Source organism: Eimeria acervulina, genomic scaffold (genome assembly GCF_000499425.1).
Source record: "Eimeria acervulina Houghton genomic scaffold, Eah_scaff654, whole genome shotgun sequence".
NCBI classification, from domain to species: Eukaryota; Apicomplexa; class Conoidasida; order Eucoccidiorida; family Eimeriidae; genus Eimeria; species Eimeria acervulina.
The window spans coordinates 1-19,438 of NW_013547220.1; the positions used below are offsets into that span (position 1 = coordinate 1).

At 42.2% G+C, this 19,438-nt stretch overlaps 3 protein-coding genes across 3 annotated transcripts; all 3 read right to left on the bottom strand.

Moving 5' to 3' along the window:
* Positions 1–332: 332 nt before the first annotated feature.
* EAH_00045550 (hypothetical protein, conserved) lies at positions 333–1,236 on the bottom strand (the record flags this gene model as incomplete). Its single annotated transcript, XM_013391588.1, has 3 exons — positions 333–398; positions 728–820; positions 1,123–1,236. Coding segments are annotated over 3 exons (273 nt in total), but the record flags the coding sequence as incomplete, so codon positions are not given.
* Positions 1,237–1,720: 484 nt separating this feature from the next.
* On the bottom strand, positions 1,721–3,677 carry EAH_00045560 (hypothetical protein, conserved; the record flags this gene model as incomplete). Its single annotated transcript, XM_013391589.1, has 2 exons — positions 1,721–1,933; positions 2,469–3,677. 2 exons carry the CDS (start codon positions 3,675–3,677, stop codon positions 1,721–1,723), a joined length of 1,422 nt encoding a protein of 473 aa, XP_013247043.1.
* Positions 3,678–5,308: 1,631 nt separating this feature from the next.
* EAH_00045570 (zinc finger (C3HC4 RING finger) protein, putative) lies at positions 5,309–12,220 on the bottom strand (the record flags this gene model as incomplete). The annotated part of the gene is made up of 18 exons (XM_013391590.1): positions 5,309–5,354; positions 5,552–5,602; positions 5,837–5,892; positions 5,997–6,067; positions 6,304–6,448; positions 6,680–6,727; positions 6,823–6,903; positions 7,122–7,302; positions 7,495–7,592; positions 7,893–7,955; positions 8,180–8,548; positions 8,776–8,834; positions 9,155–9,296; positions 9,624–9,725; positions 9,940–10,026; positions 10,255–11,480; positions 11,650–11,914; positions 12,131–12,220. The coding sequence occupies 18 exons, from the start codon at positions 12,218–12,220 to the stop codon at positions 5,309–5,311; spliced, it is 3,180 nt and encodes a 1,059-aa protein (XP_013247044.1).
* Between the last annotated feature and the right edge of the window lie 7,218 nt (positions 12,221–19,438).

A 19,438-nucleotide genomic window follows, 5' to 3' on the forward strand; every position in this document is an offset into this window, starting at 1 on the left:
ATATATTATAAAAAATAGCTTAGTTTATATATGTATATGATATAGTTTTGCTTATATATGCATATAATATAGTTTTGTTTATATATATAATAAAGTATAGTAAATATGTAGCTGCATGCGTCGTCTTGAAGCAGCAGGGAGGCAGCAACAGCAGCAGCAGCAGCATCAGTATCAGTAGCAGCAGCAACATCAGCAGCAGCAACATCAGCAGCAGCAGCAACATCAGCAGCAGCAGCAGCAGTATCAGTAGCAGCAGCAACATCAGCAGCAGCAGCAGTATCAGTAGCAGCAGCAACATCTGCAGCAGCAGCAGCAGCAGCAGCAAGACGTACAGGATCTAAATGACTGGTTACAAGGCCGTGCAGTTCGTTGACGTAAGCAATCTTCTGTCGCTGAGTCTACAAACAAAACGAAAAAAGAAATATATTTATTTATTACGTAGGCTTCACTGTCTTTTAAATGCTGCACTAATAATAATAATAATAATAATAATAATAATAATAGTATATATAATATATACTATATATATAGAGAGACAGAGATGCTTGTATACAGACATATACATCTATATAAATATATATGCATATATATATATATATGTACACATAAACATATATACATATATATAATATTTATAAATATAACATATATAATATTTATATATATAACATATATAATATTAATATTAATATTAATATTAATATTAATATTAATTGGGTTGACTGACGACTTCCGACTTGAGGAGTCGGTGAATGCGTTCGAAGGTTTGATCGATTAAATCTTTCAAAGTAGAGACGGCCGTCCAGACGAACTCGCGAGCCTGCAATAAAAATAATAAATAAATAAATAAATATATTAAAACAATTAGTTTAGCTGTTTATTAAATAGTCTAGAAGATATTAATCTGTACTAAGACTTTATTCTTCCAGCAGCAGCAACAACAGCAGCAGCAACAACAGCAACATCTGCAGCAGCAGCAGCAACATCTGCAGCAGCAGCAACAGCAGCAAAACTAGCAACATCACCAGCAGCAGCAACATCAGCAGCAGCAACAGCAGCAACAGCAGCAACAGCAGCAACAACAGCAGCAGGAGGAGGAGGATGAGTATAGAAGTAGCTTACAGCTAAAACTCTTCTTTTGCCTTGAATAAGAAGGCTATCAAGCTTAGCTTGTTGAATATTGATATCATTTGGGTCTGTAGCGAATACTTCGCCTCCTTTGTTTATTGTCTTCATTGCTTGACTTACACATTGCTGAGCTAAACCTGCTGAACGCAGCTGACTGCGAGCTATGACTCGCAATTTACAAATATCTGCATGCGCTGCTCGCAGCTGAGACGCCAGCAAACTGTTTATCCTGCTGCTGTTGCTGCAACAAACAAATATATATATATATATATATATATGTATATATGTAGATGAATATATATAGATGAATATATAGATATAGATATATATATAGGTGTATGTATAGATATAGATGCATATATAGACGTACATATATGTATAAATACAAATATACATATATATATATGCATATATATTTGTATATATATATATATACAAATATATATATATATATATACATATATATACAAATATATCTGCATGTGCTGCATGCAGCTGAGAGGCCAGCAATACTACTTTTACTACTACTGCTGCTGCTGTTGTTGCTCCTGCTGCTGCTGTTGCTGCTGCTGCTGCTGCTGCAGCGTTGAGCTTACTCCTTGGTTGCTGAGGGAGTGCATAGAGCTGCGCTTAGATCAGCGAGCTGCTGTCTAAGCTCTTGATTTTCATCTTCAAGTGCTTGCAGCTGCTCTGCCTGCTCTTTGCTGCTGCTGTCTTTTGAGTTAATAACAGCAGCAGCTCCTTGCTGCTGCCCTACCAATCGCGATACAGCTTCTAACTCTCTTCGCTGTGCATCCGTCTCTACCTGCAAACAGCAGCAAAAAGATTAACTATATATATTTATTTATTTGTTTGTTTGTTTGTCTGTGTTTATAAACAACACAAAAAACAACACACAACTAAATGCATCGCCATATACTGCTGCTGCTGCTGCTTCTGTTGCTGTTGCCGTTGTTGTTGCCGTTGTTGCTGCTGCTGCTGCTGCTGCTGCAACAGCCGCAGCAGCAGCAGCAGCTAAAGGCGTTGTTCTACACAAATACACCAAATAAAAATTCAGGCGTCCGCCGCGCATGCAGACAGTCAGAGCACAGCAGCGCAGATTGTGCTGCAGCAACAGCAAAAGCAGCAGCAGCAGCAGCATCAACAGCACTAGAAGCAGCAGCAAGAGCAGCAGCAGCTAAAGCAACGCTCCGCGGATCCACAGGCAGAATCAGCAGCAGGTGATGCAGCAAACACAAGAAGAACGTTACCAGCAGCAGCAGCAGTAACAGTAACAGCAGCAGCAGCAGCAGCAGCAGGAGCAGCAGGTTTGTTGCTGCTGCAGCTGAGTGCAGACACACCAGCAGCTCGTTTCTTTCTTTTAATAAATTTGCGTTTTGCTCTCTAAGCCACTGCACTTCTTCTTGAAGTTTAAAATAATCAGAGGGGACATTTTGCTGCTGCAGCCAGCCTTTATTATCCATGGGGCTGCTGCTGCTGCTGCTGCTGCTGCTGAGAAGATCGCTGCAGCGGCTGCTGCAGCTGCTCTGGGGGACGAAGCAGCACGAAGCTGGGAAGCAGAACTGCCGCTGCTGCTGCTGCTGCATTCGCTGCTGCATCTGCATCTGCTGCTGCTGCTGCATCTGCTGCTGCTGCTGCAGGTATCTAAGACCTCCTCCTGATTGCGTAGCATCTACAGCAGCAGGAGCACCACTACCAGCAGCACCAGCAGCAGCAGCAGCAGCAGCAGCAGCAGGTTGCTGCACCAATCCATATAGTGCGAGCTGCTGCGGATGAGCTCTTACACCAAGGCGAGAAAGTATAGGGCAGCTGCCGCTGCGTCTTTGTGAGGGTGCGATGAAAGCTACATTAGCTAGCTTATGAAGAGCAGTGCTTGGCTGCTTTAAATTCATAGCTGATATTCTTCTAAGAGAAGAAGGGGTTCCTTCTATTTCAAATACACGGCGGCCACGACTCTGCTGCTGCTGCTGCTGCTGTTGCTGCTGCTGCTGCTGCTGCGGTTGCTGCGGTTGAAGAGGAGGTGATGCGCGAATGCTGCTGTTAATGTCCGCCATGTAGGAAGACGCAGCACGAGGTAGCAGCACTTGCTGCTGCTGCTGCTGCTGCTGCAGATGCTGCAGAGGAGCGGATCTGCTAAGCTGTCTGTTTTCCAGCGGTGAGACGAAGGCACTGCGGGTGGCGCTGCTGTCTACCCTAGCAGCAGCAGGAGCTGCAGCAGCTGCTGCTGCTCCTGCTGCTTCATGCGGCAGAATCTCGCTTCGGAATTGATGAGAAGCAGGAGCAGCAGCAGGGAGAGTCTGACGCAGCATTACAGAAGCTGCACGAGGCTGCGGTACAGCTGTTGCTGCTGCAGGTATCCCAGCACGGGAACGAAAGCCTTGAAGCTGCTGCTGCAGCGGCTGTTGCTGCTGCTGCTGCTGCTGTTTGTCTGCGAGAGCAGAGTCTGCGGTGTCTACCGAGAAGCGCACAGTTCGTTGTCTATCAATGTTTGTTTGAGTTGGTACTGCTGGGTTGCCGTTGGGTGGAGGGAGGCCCGGAGGGGCCGCCATTTCGGCTTTAAATGACTCTAATGATAATTCTCAGAGAATTATAATTAAAAAAAACAAAAAAATATTTAAAAAAGAAGCAAAAATACAATAAATTTACAGTCGAACGAGCAGACGAATACCCGGCGGGAGGCGGTGAAACGAAGATGAAAGAGAGCAGAGTTGAGGAGTTTGGTAAGAAATTTTGAAATTAAAAAAAGAAAAATTGAGTAAAACAAATCAAAAGAATCATTTTAAAAAAAGAAATAAAATAAATGCAATAAATATTTATACTTTTATGTTTATACCGCAGACTTTCACCGAGACCATTCGAAACCCCCGGCCTATTATTCGGGTGTATATACAGCAGAAAGTTATTAATATGAAGTTTAACGAATCATATTTTTAATTGTTTAAATTGATTAAAATATATAATTAAATTAATTTATTTATTATTTTAAAGCAGACAAACACACACACAATCTCTTCAGCGCAGTCGCTCTCTCTAGGGCTGTGTTTCTTAGGGTTTAGGGTTTAGGGTTTAGGGTTTCGTCAGATGCCTCTCTTTTCTTGTCTTTCTTTCTTCTGCATAAAATGAATTTATTTTGAGTTTTTAATCTTCTTTTCTTCAAAAACATAATAAAAGAAAAACTAAAAAAGAAAAGGCTTCGCCTTCCTTCTTTAATAATTTTCTTCATCTTCACAACACTCTCTACATAAGAAAGTAAATGCAGCATCATAACAAATGCGTAAAGGCAGATAACTATACAAAGAAAAATAAATACAATAAAGTGAGAAACGTATATATATAAGTACATATTCATATATTTAAATATGTGTTTATATACATATATATATATATATGTAGATACATATATACATATGTTTACTTACGTATACAGATATGTGCATATTATATATATATATATATATATATATATACATATATTTACTTACGTATACAGATATGTGCATATTATATATATATATATATGTTTATTAGTTTGTTTCTTTTGTGTATTTGTTTATTTGTTTTATTATTGTTAATTTGCTTTTTGTTTGTTTTGTTTATGTGAATATTTGCATTACTATTTGTTCATTTGTTTTATTTGTTTATTATGTATTATTTATTTATTTATTTATTTTTGTTTGTTCGGTCTGTCTCCACTGGACTCTAAGCAAAACGCCCAAGTTTAGGTGTATGTACACCTGAAGGCAGTCTTCTTTGTTTTGTTTTGCTACGTCTGAGCCCTTCTTATTAATATATATCATAATTAGCAGCAGCAGAAGCAGCAAACCAAACAAAATAAAACAAAAAGAAACAGAGAAATAAATAGTAAAGACCCTCCGCACAGCAACAGGGGCACCGCATGCAAATATATTGCTGCAGTGTACAGGCAAACAAACACAAACAAACAAACGCATATTCCTTCGGTCTAGCTGCAGCAACAACAACAGCAGCAGCAGCAGCAACAGCATACCCTGCTGCTGCTGCTGATGCTCCTGCTGTTTCTTCTCTTGCCGCTGCTGCTGCTGCTCCTGTTGCTGCTGTTTCTTCTCTTGCTGCTGCTGCTATTGCTGCTGCAGCTGCTGTTGCTTTTTCTTCTTCTTCTTCTTCTTCTGCTGCTGCTGCTGCTGCTGCTGCTGCTGCTCAGTTATGGAGGTAGGCCCTGCGAATGTCTTTGGGATCGAATTGCGTTTCTGCAGCAACAAAACAAAATCAAAAAAAAACAAAAAACAAAAAATAATAGAATAAACAGAGCACCATATATCCCCCTCCCGTCGCACTACCCTGCTGTACGTACACCCAGCTAGCCAGCTAGCCAGCTAGCTAGCTAGTAGCTAGCTAGCTAGCTAGCTAGCTAGTAGTTGAGGTAGAAGGCTGCAGGCAGACGTACTGCAATGAGGACATTTGCGGTTGCGGGCCTTCACATTCTTCTCTATGCACTCTGCAAAGCATGCATACACTCCAAACCCTAAACCCTAAACCCTAAACCCTAAGCACTAAACCCTAAGTCAGCGTTGCCATCCAATCGACGTTCGCGCAAGGGGAAGCCTGTCTCGCTGCCCCCTGGAGAGAAGGCCCCAGAGAACCCTAAACCCTACACCCTAAACCCTAAACCCCAAACCCTAAACCCTAAACCCTAAACCCTAGCTTGCCTTGGCAGAACATATGGCCGCACTTAACGAGCACGTGGTCTTTGAAGCGTTCAGTGCAAACACCGCAAAGGAGTCGCCGCTGCATCGCGCACACAACCCTAAACCCTAAACCCTAAACCCTAAATCCTAAACCCTAAACCCTAAACCCTAGCTTGAGTGCAAACCCCAAACCCTAAGCCTCACGCGCATTGTTTCGTTCTCCTCCTGTAGCAAATTGTTGATAGCCAAGGAAGGATCTTCAGAGGCAGCCAGCACTGAGCACATCACCCCAAACCCTAAACCCTAAACCCTATACCCTCTAACTCCAGCCGCTAAGCCTCTCTAAACCCAGCCCGTAAACCCTAAACCCTAACCACCAAGCCCCCATTAAACCCTAGCAAACCCTAATAAATCCAAACAAGCGCTAGTAAACCCTAATAAACCCGAACAAACGCTAGTAAACCCTAATAAACCCTAATAAAAAGCTCTCTGATAAACCCTAAACCCTCACGTCTTCTTCTTTCTTGTTTTTCCTGTCTTTCTTTGAGCTTCTGCAATCTCTTTTCAGCCTCCAATCTCGCCTCTGTTTGTTTTCGCAGAGAGGCTTCCAAAGAAAATACTTTTGTTTGATGCTGCTCTATTACCCCCTCAAAAGCCTGCACAAACCCTAAACCCTAGTAAACCCTAATAAACCCTAAACCCTCATAAACCCTAAAACCTAGGCCGGACAAGCAAACCACCGAGCTGCGTCCATACGAAATTCTCAGCTTGGGAGGTTGCAAATCAGGGTTTAGTGTTTAGGGTTTAGGGTTTAGCGCTTGCGAGGGTTTAGGGTTTCGCGTTGGCGAGGGTTTAGGGTTTAGGGTTTGCACGGGATTCCTTCTCACTTTGTTCGTTTCACTTAGCAGCTGCAGCTCGCGGGCCATTTCATCATTCTGCAAAAACACCCCCCAAACCCTAAACCCTAAACCCTAAACCCTAAACCCTAAACCCTAAACCCCAGGGTTTACAGCAGCAGCTGCAGCCTCACCGTCTTAAACAATTTTTCTCTTTCCGTCCGCAGCGATTCAAAACAAACTGCTATTTCATCCCGCTGTTGATCTGCCACTGCCTGCATCAACAAACCCTAAACCCTAAACCCTAAACCCTAAACCCTAAACCCTAAACCCTAAATCCTCAGCCCTAAACCCTAAACCCTAGAGCCGCTATCCCTCAAGCACGAAAAAAAGAGATGTGAACTTCTGCGCTTCAACCTCTAAATCAGAGCCGTCAATTCTAAACTCTAAACCCTAAGGCCTAAACCCTAAACCCTAAACCCTAAACCCTCACCGCTCTGTGCTGGGCTTGCTGTAGGGCCTCTGAGAAAGCCCTTGTCTTTGCCGTTAACTTATCCACATGCTGCTTCTCTAGCTGCAGCTTCTGCTCCTGCAAGCAACCAATGCGCTGCAGCAGCAGCTGCTGCTGCTGCGCTGCTTCTGCGGCTGCCTTCTGCTGCTGCACCGCCTCCTCCCTGAGCAGCAGCAGCAACAACAGCAGCAAAACGCGCATCAACAGCTACACCAAACACACCTATCCACAGTTGCCGTCTTGCAGCAGCAGCAGCAACAGCAACAGCAGCAACAGCAACAGCAGCAACAGCAGTAGCACCAGCAGCAGCAGCAGCAGCTGCTGCTGCTGCATGCGCTGCTGCTGCAAGCCGCACCTTTCTCTGAGTTGCCTTAGCAGATTTTCGCAGTATGTTTGTCTCTCTTCAAACGCCTTAGACACCTCCTCCAGCTCCTCCGTCACGTGAGAGTATTGCTGCAGCAGCAACAGCAGCAGCAACAGCAGCAGCAGCAAGAGCCACAGCAGCAAGGAGTTTCGTCGCTTCCTCTTCGCTGTTGTTTTGTCGTGTTGCCTCCCACTCCATTTTCTCTGCTTCGTTTGTGCTGCTGCTGCTGCTGCTGCTGCTACTGCTGCTGCTGCTGCTGCTGCTGCTGCTGCTCTGTTCTGACCCCCAGGCAGGCATTATACTGCCCAAATACAACAGATAAAATAAATAAAACGAACAAAGCAAATAAACAAAAACACAAAAACCCTCAGATCTGTCTCTTCTCTCACCTGCCGCAGCTCCGCTACCTCCGCCTCCAATCCCTGCTGCTCTTCTAGTCGCCTCTGCAGCGCCTGCAGCAGCAGCAGCAGCAGAAGCAGCAGCAGCAGAAGCAGCAGCAGCAGAAGCAGCAGAAGCAAGAAGAGGAATGAAGAACAAAAGCAAACACCATATGCAGCTGGTTGCTGCTGCTGCTCCTGCTGCTGCGTGTGCTGCCTCTGCCGTTGCTGCATCTGCTGCTGCTGCTCCATCTGCTGCTGCTGCTGCTGCTGCTGCTGCAGAGATATAAGAAGCATACCCGAAGTTCGACGTGCAGCAGCGAATCTTCTGATGAAGCTGCAGCACCAACAGCTTTTGACTCCTCATCCTTCATACCGTCTTTTGCTGCTGCTGCTGCTGCTGTTGCTGCTGCAGCTTCTGGGTTTTCTCCTGCTTGTCTTGCTCCTGCTGCGTCTTCTTTTGCTGCTGTTGTGTCTTCTTTTGCTGCTGTTGAATCTCCTTTTGCTGCTACTGCTGATGTATCTGCTGCTGCTGCATCTCCTGCTACGGGCGCTGCTGCTGCAGCTGCTGCTGCTGCTGCCGGGGTATCTGCTGCTGCTCCTGCAGCAGCAGCAGCAGCAGCGCCATCCCCGTGTACTGACGCCTTTAAGCGCAGCCAATTCGCCTCCTGCAGCAAAAAGCAATACTCAGACGCGAATAAGACAGCAGCAGCAGCAGCAGCAGCAGACGCAGCAACAAAGCAGCAGAAGCAGCAACACGGGCAGCAACTGCAGCAGCAACTGCAGCATCAACAGCAACAGACAAAGCAATTAAAACAGCAGCATCAGCAGCAACGGCAACAGCAGCAACAGCAACGGCAGCAGCAACAGCAGCAGCAGCAGCGAGTCGACATACAGAGAGCTTCAAAGCCTCAATTATCCTCTGCTTTTCTGCCTTCAGCCGTTCATTCCTCACTGCAGCAAATGCGCAGCAGCAACAGCAGCAGCACAAATGTACAGCATGCAGCAGCAGCAGCAGCAACTAGAAGCACAAGCATCAGCAGCGCCGCAGTCAGCAACAGCCCGGGCCGCAGAACCAGCAGCAGCAGCAAAAGCATCAGCAGCAGCAAACGCAGCAGCAAACTCAGCAACATCAACGGCACCAGCAACCCCAGCAGCAGCACCAGCAGCAGCAACAGCAGCATCAGCACCAGCAGCAGCACCACCAGCAGCACCAGCAGCACCAGCAGCACCAGCAGCACCAGCAGCAGCAGCAGCAGGGGGCTACTACGTACATAGAACTTGATTGCTTGCGTTCTTGAGTTGATTAAATTGCATTTTTAGCTGCATTTGCTGCACCGCTCTCAGAGAGGCAGCAGACTCAAACTCTTCTTGTAGTTGTCGCGAAGCAGCTAGCTGCTCCCGCACTTGTTGCAGCTGCAGCAGCATATAAATATATAAATATATAAATAGATATATAAATATATAATTATATATGTGTAAATGTACTAGTGTGCAAATGAGAAGAAGAGGAGAGCAAAGAAATAAACAAATGCAGCAGCACAGCAAACAAGAAACCCTAAACCCTAAACCCTAAACCCTAAACCCTAAACCCTAAAGACAAATCGTGAGGCGCACAAAGCACTCTGAAACAAGCAGCATTTATGCTGCTTGTTTCAGCTGTATGCTCTAGGGTTTAGGGTTTAGGGTTTAGGGTTTATAAATACATACACCGACGAAAAAAATAAATAAATAATAACATACCTCTTGAGCAGCAGCATTTCTAGCAGCTTTAAGCGAATGGTTCTCCTCTAAGAGAGAAGACAGCCGCGCAGACAGCTGCTCCCGTGCCTCCGTTTGCTTCCGCTGCACGCAACCCCAAACCCTAAACCCTAAACCCTAAACCCTAAACCCTAGTAGGTGGGTTCTCAAGAGACTCGCTGCACTACCCCTTAGATGTACTGCGCATGCAAAACAACAACACGCGCCCTATGATTAGGGTTTAGGGTTTAGGGCTACGAAGCCACATGAACAAATAAATACAGGGTTTAGGGTTTAGGGTTTAGGGTTTAGGGTTTACAGCCAACTCCTCAAATGCTGTGTCTGCCTTCGTCTGCTCCTCAAGCAGCTCCCGACGCAACTCCTCCACTTCAGCAGTCTTCGCCGCCTTCAATCGCAAACCACAAACCCTAAACCCTAAACCCTAAACCCTAAACCCTCATCCCTAATCCCTAGACCCTAAACCCTAAACCCTAAACCCTAAACCCTAAACCCTAGTTTCTAAAGCCCAAAGCCCAAGCCCTACATTCGTTCTCCGTGCATTTGTTCGTGTTAACCCCAAACCCTAAACCCTAAACCCTAAACCCTAAACCCTAAACCCTAAACCCTGGCTTACCAGTTGCGCATCCCTTTGGGAGCAGAGTTGCTGCAACTCAACAAACGGAGGGCTTCTCATAATTTGCATGCGTTTGAGGGTTTCGATTGCTGCTGCTTCATTCACTGTCTTACGCAGCTTCTGCTGCTCCTCCAGCAGCTGCTGCAGCTGCTCCTCCTTCTGCTGCAGCTGCACACGAAGCACTGCAGCAGCAGCAGCAGACTCGTCGTCGCTCGCCATCAATTCCTCCCGCTGCTGCTGCTGCTGCTGCTGCTGATCGGCGCGCGCGGCCTCAGAAGCCGCAGGAGTTGCGGTGGGTGACGCCTTTGCTGCAGCAGCAGCAGCAGCAGCAGCATCTGCTGCTGGTGTTTGCTGCTGCTGCTGCTGCTGCTGAGTTGCTGCTGCATCTGTAGGTTCGGCCTCATCAGAGATCTCTTCACCTCGAATTGCTGCTGTAAGCAAAGCAGCAGCAGCAGGAGCCCCTGCTGTCGCCCGCAGCAGCACTTGCTGCTTCTTTAGGCGAGATACTTCAAGGTCTGCTGCTGCTGCTGCTGCTGCTGCTTGCTGCTGCTGCTGCTGCAGCAAATGATTTCTCGTCCTCCACCGTCCAGCGCGCACCCGCAAGCGCCGCACAGCTGCCTGCAGCGCCAGGCATCTGGGGCACATACCTGCTGCTGCTGCTGCTGCTGCTGCTGCTGCTGCTGCAGTCTCGGGCTTCGCAGAAGCAACACCCGAGGGAGAAGACGAAGCAGATGTTGCTGCTGCTGCTGTTGCTTTGCTGCTGTCTTCGCAGTTCTCTCCCTCAGTAGCGGGTTGCGTCTTGCTGTCAGCAGCATCGCCAGCAGCAGCAGCAGCAGCAGGTGCTGATGCAGCACCTGCTGCCTCTGTCTTGCATGCGCTTGAAGCTACTGCTAAGGGGCCCCCAGAAGATAACGAGAGTTGCTGCAGCAGAACCTGCTGCAGCAACTCAACAGACCATTGCCTACACCCCAGCAGCCGCTGCTTCACCTGCTGCAGCTCGCTTGAAATCTCGCTGCTGCTGCTGCTGCTGCTGCTGCTGCAGGTGCCGTTAGGTAGAGATACGCCAGCAGCAGAGGCGCCGCTCAGCAAAGCAGAGAAGGCATCATCTTCGTCCTCTGAACTCACCGCATCTGCTTTGTTGTTGCTGCTGCTGCTGCTGCTGCTGTTGCTGCTGCTGCTGCTGCTGCTGCTGCCCGCAGGCACGCCGTCGTCGAAGAGGCACAAACCTGCGCATACACCCCAACGCCTGCTGCAACAGCATGCGCTTTGTTGCTGTTCACGCAGCAGCAGCAGCAACAACAGCAACAGCAGCAGCACGAGAAGTAGCAGAAGCAACAGCAGCAACACCAGCTGAAGCAACAGCAGCAGCAGCAGCAGCAACGTCTTTTTAATCACCTGGCCGCTGAAGCAGCGCCTTCAGGCTGCTCTGCAGCTGCTGCTGCTGCTGCTGCTGCTGCTGTTCTTGCTTCTGCGCTAGCAGCAGCAGCATGTCTGCGTTTAGAGCCGCCCAGGCATCTGCAACAGCAGCAGCGCATTTAGTTGCCTCTGCTGCTTGCTGCTGCTGCTGCTGCTGCTGTCTTTTTAATATATTCAGCTGTCTACGATATTCGTGGAGGGCCCCCCGCTGCTGCACCACCAGCCGAGCGAGAAGCCCCTCATCCTGCATGCAAAAGAACGCATAGTTCGGGTGTATGTACACCTCAAACCCTAAACCCTAAACCCTAAACCCTAACCCCTAAACCCTCGGTCCTTGGTCGAGTTCGTCTGACCCTGGCGATTCGGTTGCCTGCCACCCAGGTGAAGAACAAACTTAACCCTAAACCCTAAACCCTAAACCCTAAACCCTTAACCCTAAACCCTAAACCCTAAACCCTACCTCTAGGGGGAGCTTCTCTCTGCATTCGTCTGAGTCGTCTTGGGGTTTGCGTTTGCGTTTTGCCTGCGAGGCGGCTGGGGTAAGCGCCATGGCTGAATTCCATACCTCCGAGCCTAAACCCTAAACCCTAAACCCTAAACCCTAAACCCTAAACCACAAACCCTAAACCCCAGAGGCAGAAGCCTGGGGGCCCTTCGATATGCAAGGCAACCTCTCATTCCCAAGTCTTCGCTCACAGGCTGTTCAAGAGAAACCTCAACAAACCCTAAACCCTAAACCCTAAACCCTAAACCCTAAACCCTAAACCCTAATCATCGAAGACCCAAACAGCATACCAAGCTGCCTTATCTTCTTCTTTCCTCTAACCAGCCCCAAAGCTGGCGTGTTGTTTGCATGCGTTTGTTGTGTTTGTTTGTTAACAAATGAATATTAATATTTTTTATTTTTTAATTGTATTTTTCTTTTATTTCTGTCTAATTAACATAAATTATATGCATTATTTATCGCATCCGGCTGCATGCAGCAGCAGACTCCACTGGGGTTTGCTGCTGCAGTGCCTCGACGGATATCAGCAGCAAAAAGACGTTCTTTTTTAATTAATATTTATTATTGAGATTAAATAAATAAATAATTATATATTTTCGTCCTTTGCATGCATCAACAACGCCTTACTTAGCTTCCTCTGCATGCGCTGCTGCTGCGCATTCTTGCCTTGCAGCTGCAGCAACTGCAACAGCAGCAGCAGCAGCAGCAGCAGCAGCAGCAGTAAGCAAAGCTGCAACAGCAGCAGCTGCTGCAGCAATTTAAAGCATAAGCTGCTGTCTCTCCTTCTGTCTCCTCTCTACCCTCTCATTAGTCGCACCTCTTTGTATTAAAGAGCAGCGAGAGTTTGAGTTATATTATTATTAATAGAAAAGCTTTTACTTAAGAATTATGTTTATTAGTGTAAATACTAATTATTAAATATATTCACAGCAAATCTTTTAGCTGCTGCAGTATGCTGCAGCATAAGACTAAGCATGCATGCATGCATGCATAATATAATATAATAATAATATATTTCTTTCTGGGGTTTGTTGGGGCTTATTCAAACAAAACAGACAAAAGTAGAAAACTTTCTTTATTCATTTGCTTAGTGAGAAGCAGTTGAGGTGTATATGCAACTTCAACAGAGACATCGATCTTAGCTGACGGTCTCTATAAGCTGCAAAAATATATATATATATATATTTAAATATATATACATAAATATATTAATTAGTAGCTTTGTCTTCTCCTCTAACTGGAGGCGCAGCAGCACCACAGCCTGTAGTTGCAGCAGAGCAGAATATAACTGTCTCTTAGAGACTGTAAAACTTCTTGCTGCTGCTGCGGCTGCTGCAGCAGCTGCAGCAGCAGCAGCAGCAGCAGATAATTGAGCCTGCAGTATACCCTCAACCTTCTGCTTATTATGCTATAATATAATAGTTAGTTATTTATTACTTCTTTAGCCAGCCCTCTGCATACAGCCCGAATGCATGCATATAATTGCATGCATGCATGCATGCACTAATTCTAATTCTAATATTAATTTCATATCCCTCTTCTTCTTCTTCAGACTCTATGCATGCAGTCGTGAGCTCTATTTTCTAACAATAAAAGAGAAGAAGGCTCCCAAAGACATTACTAATTATAATTACTAATATAATAATTTATGCAAAGACAAACAATACAAGCGGAGAAGCGAGTTAAAGCTGCTAATAAAGCTTATCATGCTTGCTGCTGCTGCTGCTCTTATTGTTGTTATTGCTGCTGCTGCTGCTGTTGTTGCTGCTGCTGCTGCTGCTGCTGCTGGGCATTGCTGTGCAGTGAGCGTTTCGCAACTTAAACAAAAAAAGTGCAGCAACTCGCTGCACTTCTTTGCTTAAATTAAAACAACTAAGAAAGAAAGAGAGATATATATTTAGGGATAGATATATATATATATAGATAGAGAGAGAGAGACAGAAATAGATATAGAGATAGATAGATAAATGGATAGATAGATAGATATGTAAAGATAGATATAAAGATAGAGAGATAGAGACAGAGATAAAGATAGACAGAGACAGATATTGATAGAGGGAGAGAGACAGAGAAAGAGAAAGAGAGAAGGAGAGCCTCTAATTAATTAATTAATTAATTAATTAATTAATTAATTAATTAGAAAAGTGATGAAGAAGAGGTAATGAATTGTAGAAAGAAAAGGCTTCTCTAAACGCATGCATAGCAGCAGAGAGTAAATATGAAAGTTTATTTAAGCTGCTCTGTGCATGCAGATTATTGCTGCCATCAATATAATAAAATAAATAGGAGGAGAGGTGTATATACACCTCTCTCCTCATAAGGGGTCCTCATAACTTAATATTATATATATTATATTACATTATATATTATATTATATAGTATTATATATTATATAATATAATGAGAATTTAAAAGAATATATTTTTCTTCGTTTTACTGCATGCAGCTCTCTCTCTCTCCCTGCGTTTTAAAAAAAATGCTGCTATTACTTTAACTCTCCGACTGTGAGTGCTGCTGTCTGCAGCAACAGCAGCAGCAGCAGCAGCAGAAGCAGCAGCAGCAGCAGCAGAAGTAGCAGCAGCAGCAGCTATCTATTAAAGCTCATAAAGTAGTAGACTTCTTAAGAGAAGTTCATGGGTTAAAAGAAGAAAATAATGAAGAATAATATTTTAATTGCATTACTTTGTCGTCAGTTTGAGGTGTATAGTACAGCACCTACAATTATTTATTTTTTGTTTGTTTGTTTGTTTGCTTCTAACGCTTCTTCTTTCTTTACAATGCCCAATACTCTATAAAAACAAATATAAAAGAAAGAAGATTATAAGAAAACCCTCTTCTTTGTCTTTAACCCTCTCTAATCTTCTTTAAACAAACTCTCTTCGAACTCCTGCAAACATTTTAATTAAGCGGGGCTGAGATATTAATTAATTTTCAGAAAAAATATCTTACGAGTCTTTGTTATAAACATATATATATGTTTATATATATATATATATATGTTTATATATATATATATATATATATAATGTATATATAGTATATATACATAAAGAAAAACAGAGGTATGTTGAAATGCACTCACTCTGTTCGGCTGTATATACAAAGCAGAGACTTCGCATGCATGTACATGCAAGTAAGCATGCATGCAAGTAAGTATGCATGTGCATACTTGCATGCATGCAAGTAAGCATGCATGCAAGTGTGCATTCATGCATGCATGCAAGTATGCATGCATGCATGTGCATGCAAATAAGCATGCATGCATGCATGCATGTGCATGCAAATGAGCATGCATGCGAATACCTAAAGAATCAGTAATAATATCTGGAATAATTCCAGAATTAGAATAAGGTAAATGCTCATGCATGTGCATGCAAATGAGCATGCATGCATGCTTGCATATATCATGAAGCAGATTTAGTTTGTTGGTTTAGGCGGCTTTAGTTATTTTCTCTTCGTCTTTTCTTTGAGCATGTTCTTGTAGAGTTCTGCAGACAAAAAATAAAGATGCAGTTGCTATATATATTTTATACATTTGACATTATATCTCTTCTTTATTTATTTATTTATTTGTTTATCTTTTATTTGTTTATTTGTCTATACAGGTTTAGTGTGTACACCTGCAAACGGGTGTATACGCAGCTGCAAATTGTCTGTGAAAGTGCTGTCAATGCAGAATAACAAAGATAATTCGAAATAATAATAATAATAATAATAATAATAATAATAATAATAATAATAATAATAATAATAATAGCAATGATGATAATAATAGGAATAACAATAACAATAATAATAACAATAAAAGTAGCGACAACAACAACAACAACAAAAATAATAATAATACAGCATGAAGGTTTTTACTTGTTTTATTGCTGCACTATATATATATATATATGTATATTTATGTATATGTTTATCTATTTATTATATATATATATATATATTGAGGTGTACATACAGCTGAGATATCAAACGCACCGCGGGAGTTTCCATACAGGTTTTTTTTCTTCTATTGTTTTTGCTTCTATTTGTAAAGACGCATTAAATGTTTTTAATTGATTTAATATTTGTTTTGTTAATTCTTCAGGTGTAGAAGCAGACGCAGAGACAGCTACACGCTTGACGCCGACTAACCATTGAGGGTTTATATCCTCCGTTTTAGAAACTAAGTAAGCCCTGAAAAAACAGAAAAAGCAATTAAAAAAAATATTAATATATATAAATGTGCAAATACTTAAAGACATCAACATATTTGTATAGATGCACATATATACTAATAAAAATATGTATCTGAATGTGCGTAAATATATTTATATATATATTGTATGCATATCATATAAATAAATATATAAATATATATAATTATTTAAAATATATATTGTAATTGAACAAACAAAAAACGACACAAACAAATGAGGACGCAGAGCTACGAACTCTGCAACAAACAAAAACAAAAAAAGATGCAAGGACATACACTCGAAATAAACACAAACAAACGCAATAAGCAAAAACCACAGAAGCGTTAAAGAAGCAAACAAATGCAAGAAAAAAATAAAAACATTCGCAGACAGAGGAAGAAGATGTTTTGTGATAATTTAGGTGTCAATATACTGCATTTATTTTTGTTGTATTTCTCTTTAAAAGCAACATTATATTAAACAAGGATTTATTTGTTTATTTATTTATTTATAACTCCAGGAACAGAAAATAATTAGAAGCACTTGCAGCGGACCCACGTGCATGCAAACTACACAAACAAAACATAAAAACAAAGGCACCCTCTAGCTGCAGATACAGCTAGAGATAAAGAAAAAGAAGCAAGAAAACAAAAGCAGCAACAGCAAAAGAAACAGAAACAAAGAAAACGAAATAGCGAAAAAGAAATAAAGGAAAGGAAATTAAGAAAGAAAGAAGTGAAGAAAAAGAAATAAAGAATAACTGATCAGCCAAAAGAAGAAAGGCAAATGCACTAAAGTAAACAGAAAAAAATAAATAAAGTACAAATGCAAGCATTACTGACGCCGCGATGGAAAGACTGTGAATGTGCATGCATGCATGCATGCAAACGCATGCAAACGCATGCATGCATGCATGCATGCATGCACGTGGTTTCTGCATGCATGCATGCAAAAAGCCCCATGCATGCACACCCACACTGACACGCCCACACAGCCACATCTATTTGCATGCATGCAAATAGATGCATTCACGCAACGAGGTGTATGTATGCAAAGAGATGCATGCATGCATGCAAAGAGAATAGAGCGGGGTGTGTATAGGCAGTGATTTGTTGTGAATGTACGTACGGAATGCCTCTGCTTTTTGCTATTTCTACTAAACGTAAAGCATTGCTTGAGGTGCAGCTTCCAATAACAATAGCGAGTTGTGCATGCGCTGCAAGAGCTCTTAATGCTGCTTGTCTGTTAGTTGTTGCATAGCAGACAGATCCTGATTTAATAGTTTGAATAAACGGAAACTTCTTTCTTAAAGCATTTTCTATATCTTTGCAATCTAATAAACTTAAAGTTGTTTGTGTTACAAAGAACAACTTCTTCTCAGAAGAGCAAAAAGGAAGCCGCTCTACATCTTCTTTCTTCTCTACTACATACACACGACCCGGTGCCTCTCCGCATACTCCCTGCACTTCCACTGCAGCAGCAGCAGCAGCAGCAGCAGCAGTAACAGCAGCAGCAGCAGCAGCAGCAACAGCACCAGTAACAGCAGCAGCAGCAGCAATAGCAGTAACAGCAGCAGTAACAGCAGCAGCAGAATCAGCAAACAGAAAACATGCATAAAATGTCTTTTAAGGATTCAAATGGGTGGACAAACAAAGACAATGAAATAGCGAAATAATAAATATACAAACAAACAAAGGCAAACAAAGACAGATAAACACACAAACAAAAGCAAAAAGAAACAATAACACAAACATAAACATTAATAACAAACAAACAAACTCAAACACACAAACAAACGTAAAAACAAACAAAAACAAACAGAAAAACGCACCTAAACAAATACAAAAATATTACATATACACTCAAAATCAAATGCAAACGGAGACCCCAAAAAGCAAACAAACAAACACAAGCAGATGCATGCAGAAACAGAGGCATAATGAAAGATAAACAAACAAACAAATAAAACAAACAAACAAACGAACAGAAAAACAGACAGACAGACAAACAAACAAACAAACAAACAAACTTAAGACTGCAGATATTATAACTCGCCACAGCTTTAAAACAAAAAGCACTGAAGAGGAGTTTTCTCTGAGTAAAGAAAAGAAAGAAAAATGAATATCAAAATGAGCATAAGAAGAAATTAAAAAAGAAAGAAAAAGAAGCTTAAAAAAAAAGCACCTCAACAGTGCATGCAGTATATTGTCGGTTAGAACAAAACCAGAAAAAACAAAAGTAATATTTTTAAAAGTAAAAAAAAAAGATTAATTGATGTATTAACATCAAGAATGTGAGTGCTGTTGCGGTGTACATACACCTCAAGAATGCAGGTGTATAGTAAAAGAAAAGCAGAGAAAGAAAGCGAAAGAGAAGATAAAGAAGAATAAAAAGAAATAACAAATGAATTACCGTGATTTTTATGTCCAATAATAATAATATTGAAGCCTTCTCGAGCTTTCTGCTGTACATACACATGCACTTTCTGAACAAGAGGGCATGTTGCATCAATTGTTATTAAATTTCTTTTTCTTGCTATTTCTCTTATCGATGGAGATACACCGTGAGCAGAAAATATTACAACTGAGTTCATAGGGATCAGCGAAATGTCTTCGACAAATACAGCGCCGCGAGACTGCACACAAGCACCGCAAGCAGCAGCAAAACAACATAATAATAAACAAAGCCAATAAACTAACAGAATATATAAACAGAATAAATAAACAAACTGAATAAACAAATCAATAAACAGAATAAATGTACAAATAGAATAAGCAGACAGAATAAACAAATAAATAAACAGAATCAATAAACGAACTGAATAAACAAACAACATAAAAAATAATTAAATTCACAGATACAAATAAACATACAGTTCAAAATATGCACGAGCTTCAATTATACAAAAACATATATATATATAATAGATATATGCATAGATATATATATCTATCAATATATACATATTATATATATATCTATGTATATATATATATATATATATGTCTATGCATATAGGCATAGGGAAAAAGTATACAAATAGAACCAGATATATATTCATATATATAAATATATATATATA